The sequence below is a fragment of the Myotis davidii genome, unplaced genomic scaffold (genome assembly GCF_000327345.1).
Source record: "Myotis davidii unplaced genomic scaffold, ASM32734v1 scaffold6, whole genome shotgun sequence".
Taxonomy (NCBI): Eukaryota; Metazoa; Chordata; class Mammalia; order Chiroptera; family Vespertilionidae; genus Myotis; species Myotis davidii.
The window spans coordinates 15,818,230-15,830,618 of record NW_006383011.1 but is presented as its reverse complement, the minus strand read 5'-3'; the positions used below and the strand labels follow the sequence as shown (position 1 = coordinate 15,830,618).

Sequence of the window (12,389 nt, the reverse complement as noted above, 5' to 3'; positions counted from 1 at the left end):
TCTCTCTCTCTCTCTCTCTCTCCTCTCTCTCTCTCTCATTTTCCTTAATACCCTTCCAAGATCAGTGTTTCAAAAAATAATACTTGCATATGAAAGCTAATGGGAGATGATTTCCCATTTTAATCATGAAATGCACTAGTTTAGTGGCATCTGACACACACAAAGGGCTATGATTTCCCACAAAGGGATTTTTTTCCCATAAGGAAAATTAGAAAGAATCTCAAGAAAATGCAAGTCAATCTGAATCCACAAATCACTTTTGAGACCATTTGGTACTTCTTCTTAGATGTATTAAGATCACAGACCTAATCAAACAAACAAACAAAGGGACTTGAAGAAAAAAAAAAAGGAAGAACAGAGAGGAAAAGGGGAAGAGAAATTAAAAAAGAGGCAAGAAAATAGGATTCTAATCTTGTGTTTAGCTCTCAAGTTTCCAAAATCAATTTACTCTGAAACATCTGAAATTGAGTGAAGGAATATATGTCAAATGCATTTATGTGTACTATATAGTCGACTGCTCTAGACAGGGAGAGTCAGGTGGAGTCACAAGGTTAAGGAATAAGAATGTCCCAGTCATCAATATAACTGATGATCTCATCTTCGTTTATACTCCATTTCCTAAAATACTGAGCAACCAATTAATGAACTCTTATTTATTGAGCATCTACTCTGCATCTAACCCTGTGCCAGAGACTTTCATATTAAAGAAGTGAAAGAGATGGTCCCTGACCTCGAAGAGTTTACAGTTTGATACATGAACAACTTGATGAAACCACAGTGAATAGTACAAAGTAGAGCATTCCATTCACCCAGAAGGAAGACAAAATGTTTTCCCAGGTTGTTTAAATTGGGTTGCTTTTTTCAATTCAGGTGGAGTTGCCCTCTAGTGGTGAAAGAGAGTAACTGGAAGCCAAGCCATCAAGGAGGGCACAGCAAAATCTGTATTTTACATAATCCCACTGTGATTTTGTCAATTTTATGAGTCTTCCTATACCTTAGAAGTAAATTATAAAAGCAAATTATGTGGAGAGGATCCATAGTACTGGGAATGGAGTGGACGGGAGGCATCAAAAGTACAGTGAAAATTTGAAAGAAACAAGGAGGGTCATGTAATCTTTATATGCAGAGTTTGAGGGCAGTCCTGTTTTGGTATTGAATTAAGGCAGCATAGGCATAATAATATCAGAAGCATAATAAGTTTAAACAGTCAAGATGCCTGCATTTTAAATTCTGTGGCTCAAATTTATGAGTTTTTTATACGAAGTGGGAATAGCAAAGATAATAATAGTGAAGATGGCGCAGAGAATGTCAATGAAGACAATTAGAGCAATGAGTTATAAAATAGATACACATCAGAACACCTGGAAGGCAACAATATCGAAATCTAGGAAGAAAATAGTTTGCTGACTCAGGCAAATTAATAGTCAAAGATTATATACTTTCATGCATATTGAGAAACATTTAATAAATTTTGTTTTATTTTTTAAGAGGATGGGTGGCATCTTTAAATTCAAGGTGATCTTTTCAGATCAATACATTACGTGTCATGTTTTTAGTTTAATATATAATGTATTCTAAATATTTTTGCCTTTTCTCTAATTGGCTTTTCTCTATTCACCTTATGCAAGAGGATATAGTGTGTTTCTTTAAATCCCTGAGTTAGAAGAAACTTTAAATGCTCCCCTTGTGCATCTGTGTCTCCTGCAAATGACAGTCTTTTTTTTTTAATGACAAAGTCTTGAAATCAGCCTAACAGAGTCTGAGCATAGACATATGAGAAGTGCTCAAGTGCGACCCGTCTAATCTAATCTGCTTAAAATACTCCCTGACAGGGGCAGCCCTACAAATTCTCTTTGGAATTTATTTCAAAGTTTACTAGACCTCACAATTCAAAAGCTATTCCTCCTACACACTCTGGTTCTTTCTTGCTATAATTCAAGACAAATTTCCTCTTATTGTGTGTGGGCTCCAAGGCAATGCAAGGCAGCCGCAGCATTTGGTGGTGCTCAGAGCAGGGTCAATCCAGGATTGAGCCAGGGCAACCTTCCTAGGAATAAATTAACCTGTCCGGGGACACATCACACGGACAGGATGGAAACGAATCGCCCACTGACTGCAGCGCTGGCTGTATAGATTTCACCTGATTGTGTCATAGATGAGGAAAGCACGAGGCTAAAAGTACTGTTGTTTAAAACAAACAAAATCTGGATAAAAATATATTAAACCAGAAGGCATTTGAAATTCGAGTTAGTGAATAGTCTGGATATGAGGAAATGCCATTTCGAAGCTGATATGCACGTATAAAAACCAAACGGGGCGAATCAAGTCTAGGAGAGACCATTGTCCAAAGGGTGAGGAGGACGGGGGGAGGGGAGGAAAATGGGCAGAGACTTTAATAGAAGTGTGGTTTATTAGCAAGTACATTCTTTGAAAAACAAATAGGTGGTTCTAAAGAACTTAAAACTTTTATCCTATTTAATAGTTTCAATACTCTAACCCAGTGGTTCTCAACCTTCTGGCCCTTTAAATACAGTTCCTCATGTTGTGACCCACCCATAAAATTATTTTCATTGCTACTTCATAACTGTAATGTTGCTACTGTCGTGAATTGTAATGTAAAGATCTGATATGCAGGATGGTCTTAGGCAACCCTGTGAAAGGGTCGTTCGACCGCCAAAGGGGTCGCAACCCATAGGTTGGGAACCGCTGCCAGTCTAACCCATCTGGTTTACATGATTACTTTACTTAGCAAATCCTTTACTTGTGTGGGGAGCTGGGTTTAAAACTGCAGCCAGACCTCCTTTGACTCCAGGCAGTGCCTCCTTGCTGCTATGTCCCACAGGGACAGCCCTTGGCAGTGTCACTGGGAAAAGCAGCTGCCGCCTTATTCCTAGTGGGTCTCTACTGCCTCTTGAGGCGATGGCACTGACACTGTAGCTGAGAGAATGATTTTCCTCCACCTCTTGGTCACAGGCAGTCCGCGTTGGAAAGAGCCTCTGATCATTTTTAAGGGGAAAGGGTCATTGACAAGCAATGAATCCCTGTCATTTTGCATTGCGAAGGCATGACTATCTGACTCTGAAATCCAGCCCCGGCTGGTTGGAACCTTGTATTTACTTGGGGTAATGTGAACTTCAGAACTCAACAACCGTTCTTTCCTCTCTATTTTGTTTTCTCTTTTTCTTCTTCCTCTGCCTCCCACGGTTGCCTACGTCTGCATCTCCCTCCCAACCTCCCCCCGGATCTGTTTCTTTTTCCATTTTATTATTAGAGGGGACTTTCTCACTTATGAAATCTGGTAGGTTGATTTTTATATTTCCTTCTTCTCTAAAAACAGAACAGCCCTACTGAGTCGACTTCTCCCTTAGTGAGCCCCAGGGGCTCTTAATTAGAAAGAAAAAAATAGTTTCCCCGCCCCCGGTGGACAGAACAGATGAAACTGTTATCATAGCTCCAGAGGCTTCTCTGGGGGGGAAATTAGCCGGGAAGGCCCTTCTGTGCGTAGTAGCCGGACCCTATAAACAAGCCGGGTTCATTACCCTCCCCATGGCGTCTGCGTGCCTACAGATGGAGGGGAATGACCATTAGCTTTAAGTTGGGGTTTCCTGGCTTTGTGAATGTTCGTCAATTGTGTTGGGGGTACATGCGTATTTCCCAGTTTTTATAGTCTGTTTAAAGGAATGAAGAAAGAGACATTAAATATTTGTTTTAGCTGACAAGATAAATGAAGGCTGCTACTGGGAAGATAGCTGGCCATTCTGAAATCTAGGTTTGTTTGTCCATTTCCAAAACATGCCCATTGTGTGCCTTTGAATGGATGGTACATTAATTCGATTAAACATATTTTATTATGAGGCAGATCATAACAAACATTCGCTTTGAACATTTTTATTTAAAGATTCTAATCTTGAAAGAAAATTGAATTTCTTCAGGGACTAGAATCAAATCTTTTCCAGAAGAGCCTCATTTTTGAGAGTCTCTCTAAAATTCTAGACCTGTCCAGGAAACGAGGTGGCTTATCTGGCACATCTGTGTCAGCAGGGTCCCCCAGTGCTGATCCCCAAGCTCAGCTTTAGAGAGGCACTGACCAACAGAGAAAAGATACGTGGTTGTAGGAAAGGAGGGGCCCGCACTGTTCAACTGTCTCCTCACTCCCCCAGTCTCCACCGTGGCTAAGGTGCCACGTTGGGTGCCAAGGAGAGGGTGGCAAGGAACATGCCCATTGCTGATGAGTTCAGAGATTCTCAGAGGAGACAGATCCTCCTGGTGTGTGACCAGCTGGCCGGTGCAAAGCTCCTGGCATCTCCCTGGAGAGACCTCCCCTGGGCTGAAGCAGCTAAGACCCAAGCTTCTCAGGCCTGTTCAGCTGGCCCTTGTTGGACACAGTCTTTAACCCCCAGTCTCACCTCAGCAGAGAACTTGCCTCTTCTCTGCCCACATTCACACTAGACACACCTTCCAGAAAAGGTGGATTGAATATCTCGAGGGTTTCTGCTGGAGGGCGTGGGGGCGCGGGTGTGTGTGTGTGTGTGTGTGTGTGTGTGTGTGTGTGCATTGAGGTAGTTCATCCTGTTCTAGGAGGAAAAGTAGAGAGAAATGGTGCCCAGATTCCTTAGCAGTACTGGGACGGACAGGGCTCTGGTGTAGGTCCTAAGAGAGAATCCACTGGTCAGCTACTCAGGTATATGCCCCTGTAGGGGAGGCCAAAGGAGAAAGTGTTCCCTGCGTGCAGGGGTTGACAGCCTAGGTGGGATGTGGAGAGACAAATACATAATTCTCTGTGGCATTGTGTTTGCCTGTATGGACTTCATGAGGAGACATCGGCAAGGCGTCCATGGAGAAGGTGAGGCCTTGAGCTGGCCCCGCAATAGTCAGGAGTTAGAGAAGAGGGGGAAAGAGCGCATCAAGGTTCTGCAGCAAGAATGAGTTCACTGGTATGGGGAGCTCTGAAGAGAGGGGTTCACCAGGGCAAAAGGTACAAGACATGCTGAAGGTTAGTTGAAATCAAATTGCATGGGAGATGGAAACTAGAAATTAGGCAGAACTTATTTGCTCCTGATGTGGTTGGAAATGGGTTAAGCTGTAGATGCTTAACCAGGGGAGTGGCAGGGTGCAGGTAATATTTTATGATGATTTACTCTGGTAGATGTGTGCAGACCCCTTTGGAAGGGAGAGCAGAGACACTGCTCCTGCTTTCCTCTTCATATTATTAATCTCCAACACAGGTGATAAATGATGGAGCCAGACCTAAGAGCCATGCATCTGACACAGAGCTTGGAGTGGTGAGGGTAGCATCACTTCTCATTTGTGATCGGCCAAATTAATGAGACAATGAGCCCATTAGAGAAAATGTGTGAGATAACAAAGGTTATGAAAAAATAATATTTAGGTCTGATGTGGGGATGTGGCTAATCTGGTGGTTCTTGGACAGGGCTGGTTTATTTTGATGACTGCACAGAGCTAAGGGTTAAGTGGTTCTTTGTGGTTCTCCATACTTGCCTTTTCTCTCTCTGCTTTCCATCAGAAACAGACACTTTACAGGAGGAAGTGAGGCACAGTTAGGACAGCCAAGCCTGGTCCTGTTAGAGCTGCACGTTTATTGGAGAATGTAATGAGGAGGCACGTTTCTATGGCTGTGATTTTATATTTCTTCCTCTCCGTACCTCCTGCCCATCTTCCATTCCTTGAAATTGGGAGGGACAAGTAGAAGAACCCATGGAAGGCAGGCCCATGTCCAGGAGGAATGTGAGGTCACCGGGCAGGACAGGAGGAGAAGCACCCAGAGGAGTGAAGCTGCAAGCACAGCTGGGGTTCTCCCTGCCCCAGGTGCAGCCTCACTCTATGGTTCACACACAGAGAAAGGTCATCTCCATGCTGTTCCCCACTTGGGGCCACGTAGTTTTCACTTTTCATTTATATCCCCCTCTCCTAGAATAAGCTTGACCTACTAATCAGGAGGCTCTGGACACGTGTGGACATCGGCAAATTGTCTACTCTCCCTGAATCTCTACTCCCTCATCTGCAAAAACTGGGAGGTGGGGGTGAAAGCATGGTTGTTGGAGACTGGGCATATGTGTATATTAGGGCTGGGGGTAGGAGTCCCCCGAGGAGCTGCCTTTCCTTCCTCCCCAAACATGACTTCAGGAAGGGCAGGAAGAGTGGAGGTTGGGCAGACCACAGCTGCAGGTTGACCACCGTGTGTTTTTTGCATGCATGAATGGTGTGACCAGGAGGCCTGTAGTGTTTTCATCTGAATGTGTGCATTTGACTTACCTTGTGGATTTGGCTCCTTGAGCCCCTGCCCACATTCATATGGTGTCTCTTCCCCACGTGCTTTTTAAAAAAATTTCAGAATCACAGAACTGATTGGTTACCACCCAGAGGAGCTGCTTGGCCGCTCAGCCTACGAGTTCTACCATGCACTGGACTCAGAGAACATGACCAAAAGTCACCAGAACCGTAAGTTCCTGGAGTGTCCCGTGTGGCTCCCTTGCGTCTGTGGAATTTGGCCTTGAGTGGGGTGTGACTGATGAGGCAGAAGAAGACCTGGTCACCTCCCTTACAGAACCACTATCTTATGCAGCAGTAAGATGTACCCTCGGGATGGTTAGATTAGAATTTGTTTTTATATGCCCTCGACCGGAATCGAACCCTGGACCCTCCAGTCCTTGGGATGTCGCTCTATCCACTGAGCCAAACCAGGCAGGGTCAGGATAGTTAGAGAACCAAGGCTGCCACCAGCCTATATGATAACTTCGTGCAAATTACACAAAGGAACCTTCCTCCAGGGGGACACACCCACACCAAGCCATGTGGCTTAGAGAGTAGAAGGTGGGCTGAACCTCATTCCCCATCTCTGCTGAGCGCCCTTGCAGATGGAGTCCACAGTCTGCACAGCCTATGGAACAGCCCGGTAGAGGGTAACTGAGACACGTAGTCACCTTGGGTTATGTGCTCTAGAAGTAAGTGCACCCTTTCAGAGAAGAGGAGGGCTGGGGAAGTGCAGAAAAGAGAGGATAGGGCACTAGAGTTGGACACATTGAAGGTGAGGGGAGGATGAGACAGAAGGAAGGTAGCAGGGCCTTGATAGAAGTATTGAGGCAGGCCATGGTTCCCTAAGAGCTTGCTTGCTGGATCAAGAGAACTCAGTTGGAGGAGGCTGTCCAGCAACCCAGTGAGGCATATGGAGACTGCTTTGCAGCCAGAAAGAACCCGAGTTAGACCTTTCTGCAGTGGAAATGTTCTACATCCACATGGTCCACAGGCGGCCTATGCAGTACTCGAAATATGTCTAGGGAAACTATGGAGCTGAATTAAATTGAAGTCGCTACACTTGGCTAATGGCCACCATATTGGGCAGGGCAGTTCTAGTGCACTCACCTGGCCATATCCCCAGCTCAGGCTTCCCATTTGCAGGCAACCCAAGACGATTTTCTTGAGTCCATATAGCCCATCAACATGCAAGGACTCTGGGTTTATAACCCTACTCTCGGTCACTGAGGAATGATAGCACTGATCCCTGCCCTAAGGGATCTCATTTCTGAGGGAAAAGGAGGGCTGTGGGCTCCAAGGGAACCAGGTGGCTCATTCCTTTAGCCACCGTAACTAGCACAGTGTTAGATACAGTACAAGCACTAAATGAATGATAAACCCAAAGGCATCAAACATATTTGGGAAAAAATGCTTCAACATAAGTGCAGACAGAGGATTGTAGAAGGATTGAAAACAGGTAAGTCTGCGAAGATTCCCCGTGGCTCTGCAGGTCTTGAGCTCCCAGGATTAGCTGTGGCCTGGTGTGGCAAGGAAGAAGAGGGAAATCCAGCTATTCACCCTCTGTTCCTCAATCCATCCATCCATCCCAAGGTTAGGATAGCAGAAGTTCAGAGTAGCTAGCCCATAAGCAGCATCTGATCACCATAATATTCTCTTACAGAGTGAGGTCTTGTCTTTCTATTTGAGTTTCTCTGCTGCTTCCTCGTGGCTTTTGGGTTTGATCTAACAGTGAACAGGAGCCTTGACGATATCTCAGAGAAGTTTCTCAGAAAACAAACGACCTAGACTCAGCCCCATTAACAGACCAGAGATCGGGGAGGCAGGTGGAGGTACCCTTATATGCCCAGCCCCAGCTTTGAAATTGCAGCTGTGGTTCCAGCCTGCACGTTGGGGTTCCTCATGCTTTTCTGCTCTGTGACTGTCCCTGACACTGGGGCTCAGAGAACTGGGCTCTGGCCCAGCCCCCACAGACTCCCCAGGGCCAGGCTTCCTGAACCTCCCCTCCTGTAGATGAAAAACCGGGGGGAAAGTCCAGCTTTTCTCATCAGCCAAGGGTGAAGTCAAAGCGAGGACGAACGTACGTTTCTGGGAATTCTTGGCAGACAGTATTATACTTTATCTTCTGGGTAGGAAAATAGAGGAAAGAAACTATTTCCAAGGTAACAAAAATGATGACTTCTCTCTAAGCATATAAGAAGGATTTTTTTAAAATCTTTTTCTTAGAAAAGCTTTGATTCATATAAAAAGAGCTGGGATAAAAGTTTGTCACATCAGTTTTCCGCTGACTCCAGGGAAAATGTGCTTTTTATTGAATCTGTGTATTTAAGCATTAGGCACACGTAAAGGTAACTCACAGCCCAAATGGAAATCACAGGCTCCCTTCTTCCCCTGGTGGAAGCAAGTCAAGAAGCTCTGAGCTCAGAGGCCTGTACCTAGCCAGCAAGCCCAGATCTAGCACAGGGAAATCTGTCCCCGCCTGTCTCTCTCCCTCGCTGGGTTTGTGCAGATATAATCGCACCACAGACCCACACGGATGCTGTGAAATAGCTGGAGGCCAGGTTTGAGGCTGGTCCACGTTGACACACCAGCACCCTAAATGTCCGCACCCATATATCTTAGCCTGTGAATGCTCACGTGTGAAATTGCTGGGGAAGCTCAGCCCTCAAACCAGATTCAGATAATTGAAAGCCATCGTTTCCAAATGGATTAGTAATTTATACATTGTTAGTCTCCGAGGGGAGGGGCTGGGGGGCTGGTTTCTCTTTGTTGTGTGAGCACATTATGTGCTCTTAGGAAAATAAGATTAAAGGTCATAAAAAGCCTATCTACCAAGTAGCAGGCCCGCACGGAGGCTGGCACTAATGAGCAGATGATTAGAAGGCGGGCCTAATTATATTCTACTGACAGAGCAGGCCCTCGCCTGCAATCGCTAGAAATGCAGTTAAAACCTTTGCTCGCTGCACCGTTTCATCAAGAATAAGAGCCCTGAATTTTGTCTGCCTTAAGAGCCGTCTAAATAAGTTAACTCCAGCCACTTGAAATTTTGCAAGAATCGTTTCACTGCCACAGGGGAGCCTCAGTGGCGCAGATAACGGGAAGTCAGGGGAGAACAGAGTTATTTCTTTTGCTGCAGAGCCCACGACAATTCAGGACAGGAGCTGCCCATATGAGTGACTTTGGGGAGGAAGTGGCTTTTCCTATAGAGCATTTGTCAGTGACATTCAGTCCACATTCTTGCACCTAAGAAGCCAAATTTGGCCCTCAGTACAAACAGCTGTGGTAGCTAATAATGATTATCTCATTACTATAATTTTTATCGCATTCCATTTTGCGGGTGAAGAACCAAAACCAAGAAAGATTATTCTTTTCCCCAAGTGCCCACGCGAGCAAGATCTCCTGGTTCTTCCCCTATGCCTCTTTCCAATTCTTTGCGATTTAGGGGGGTGTCTGAAGAATGAATTCCCAAGAAATAGAAGTAACTGGGCAGTTCAGGAAACCACCAGAAATTCTAACATTTAGTGGACTTTTGTTTAAAGGGAGTTATTGATTCCTTTTTAATGGAAGCAGATAGAGCATTCTGGACTGGGGAAGAGGACAGTCTGGGATGTGGGACCCCTTCGCTACTGTCTTTTTACCGTACGCACAAAAGCTAAATGAACATTTAGAGCGATCTGGAATTGGAAAGATGTCTTAAGCATGCAGCCTCGCTGGGCAGCTGGAAAGAGGAGGAGTGGGAAGGTCTTATCACGGTTTTGAAGAGGCTGAGTGTAGGCTGTGTGTGTGGCGGGGGGTGCAGAGGGCAAGCCCTTACCTCTGCCTTTGCTATGGGTCACAGGTCTTCTGTGGCTCTATGGTGGCAGGCCTGACAGATGACCTGGGACAGTCAAGCATATTGTTTAAAAACTATTCACTCACAAGCTTTTAGTATTGGTAGTGGGTCTGCTCCAAAGGGCTACCCTGAGGACAGGCTTTCTCCACACTGCTTGCAAGCACCCACCCCCAACCTGGAGAGCTTGACAGAGGCTCCCCCTGGGACCCTGTGGGGGGCTCCCTGGGGAAAAGTAGGACAGAGCCAATGGGTGAGCAGACTTGTCAAGGAACTGGCAATGGGCCACTTCCTCCCTTGGACAGCCTTGGGCAAGTCATGTAAGCCCTCTGGCCCTCCTCTCCCTATATTTAACAAGAAGAGTTGGGTGCGATGATCTCTAAGCTCCAGTCTTCATGGTCTGGTGCCTAGTCCTGTCCATTTCCCCAAAGACTGCCCTCCCGTGGGGTCTTCAGCCCCCACCTCCCGGACCTCAGGTTCCTTCTCCTCCCATAGTGTGTACCAAGGGCCAGGTGGTGAGCGGCCAGTACCGGATGCTGGCGAAGCATGGGGGCTACGTGTGGCTGGAGACGCAGGGGACAGTCATCTACAACCCACGCAACCTGCAGCCCCAGTGCATCATGTGTGTGAACTACGTCCTGAGGTGAGTGTGGGAGGGCCAGTGGGGCCCGGGCTGTGAGCTCCCCACACTGAGGATGGCAGGCCCCGGAACGCCCAGCCTCTCCTCTCCACAGGCTCTCTGTGAGCTCTCTGTGGTGCGGGTCCTCGGGACCCAGAGGACTTCCATGGATGATGCGGGAACAGTGGGTCACCTGGGACTTCCCCTTCCCAGTGCTTCTCTGCCCCTTTCCCTAGTCTCTCATCTGTGCCAGGCCTCTGACCCATGTAGGGAGGCAGACAGAACAAAGTCATTCCTTGATAAGCATTTTGTGAATGTGGAAAAACAGGGATATTTTTCCACAGTCACTCTGTAGCCCCTGGGAAGAGAGCTGGGTAAAGTCATTGCTGGAGTGAAACATACAAAAATCTACAAACCCGGGTGCACCATGCAGTGCCTGCCCATAAAGCAGGATCCAAGACAGACTCATGGTCTGAGGGCACTCTCGATGTTGCTGCCTCAACTCCAAATTCCATTGTGTGGTTCTTCAAGACATGACGACACAGTGTCCATACCCACGCATTTGGTTGAGCGGCTCAGCCGTCGGGGTGTCCCTGGGTCTGCGGGACAAAAGGATCCCGCTAGAAACATGGCAGGTCTGACGCAGCCTCTTGTCCCCTCAGTGAGATTGAGAAGAATGACGTGGTGTTCTCCATGGACCAGACGGAATCCCTGTTCAAGCCACACCTGATGGCCATGAACAGCATCTTTGAGAACAGCGATGAGGTGGCTGTGTCCGAGAAGAGTCACTTCCTGTTCACCAAACTGAAGGAGGAGCCGGAGGAGCTGGCCCAGCTGGCACCCACTGCGGGAGATGCCATCATTTCTCTGGACTTCGGTGGGTGCCCCTCCACTGAGCTGGGGGACGTCGAACTCTCTTGAGTGGGGGAGGTTTTTATGGTCACAGGCCTCCCTGGCTACAACTTTCCCTTAACCAGCGGCACCCTGTTCCTTCCCCGAGTCTTGCTAATCATCTGTTAGTGGTCAGACTGGTCTGTACTGGATGCAAAAGAACAACGCATGCACCTGGCACGGAGTAAGACCACAAAGTGCCGAGCGGGAGGCGGGGAGGGGAGGGCAGGTTGCAGGGGACTGCCTGGAGGAGTCGCATCTCCACCACAGGGGCAGGAGCCTGCCATGACAGCAAGAGAGCTGCTCGGACGTCACTGGCACGATTTCACAGCGAGAGCAGAGCTTCACCTGGGCCTTGAGGGACAGATTGCTTTTTTGGAAGAGGGCTGAACTGAAATAATGTTGGGAGACATAATTCCAGAAAAGATTCAGGCCCAGATTTAGCCCCCGTAGGCACTACTTCTTTAAAACGTGTGCCTGTCCCAAAGGGACTGAGTCCTTGTCGCCACAGAGAGAGTTCAGGCCTCCCCAATCCCACACTGGAAGCACCTTCACATGTCCCGGGGGCCCTTGCTCCCCATGTGGGACCCGCAGCCTGGCCGTGCTGCTGAAGGAATAGGTGCAGCACCTGTGCTCGCCCTTTTACCTGTGTCCCCGAGAGGCCATGAGAGAAGCAACAGAGGATCGTAGAGGACAATCCGGGACGAGAAGGCTCGCCACAGCCTCCGTTAACTGAGGCTGACTGCCCTCTGTCCTCTCCTAACCTCTCATCTACGTGCT

At 47.3% G+C, this 12,389-nt stretch overlaps 1 protein-coding gene across 1 annotated transcript in view; it reads left to right on the top strand.

Annotated features, from left to right (window-relative positions):
• Window positions 1-12,389, top strand: part of EPAS1 (endothelial PAS domain protein 1) — a 35,632-nt gene that overhangs the window by 15,439 nt on the left and 7,804 nt on the right. Inside the window, exons 7-9 of the mRNA XM_006778684.2 lie at window positions 6,353-6,459; window positions 10,595-10,742; window positions 11,381-11,595. Of these exons, the coding sequence (XP_006778747.1) occupies window positions 6,353-6,459; window positions 10,595-10,742; window positions 11,381-11,595 (470 nt within the window). The remainder of the gene's footprint in view (window positions 1-6,352; window positions 6,460-10,594; window positions 10,743-11,380; window positions 11,596-12,389) is intronic.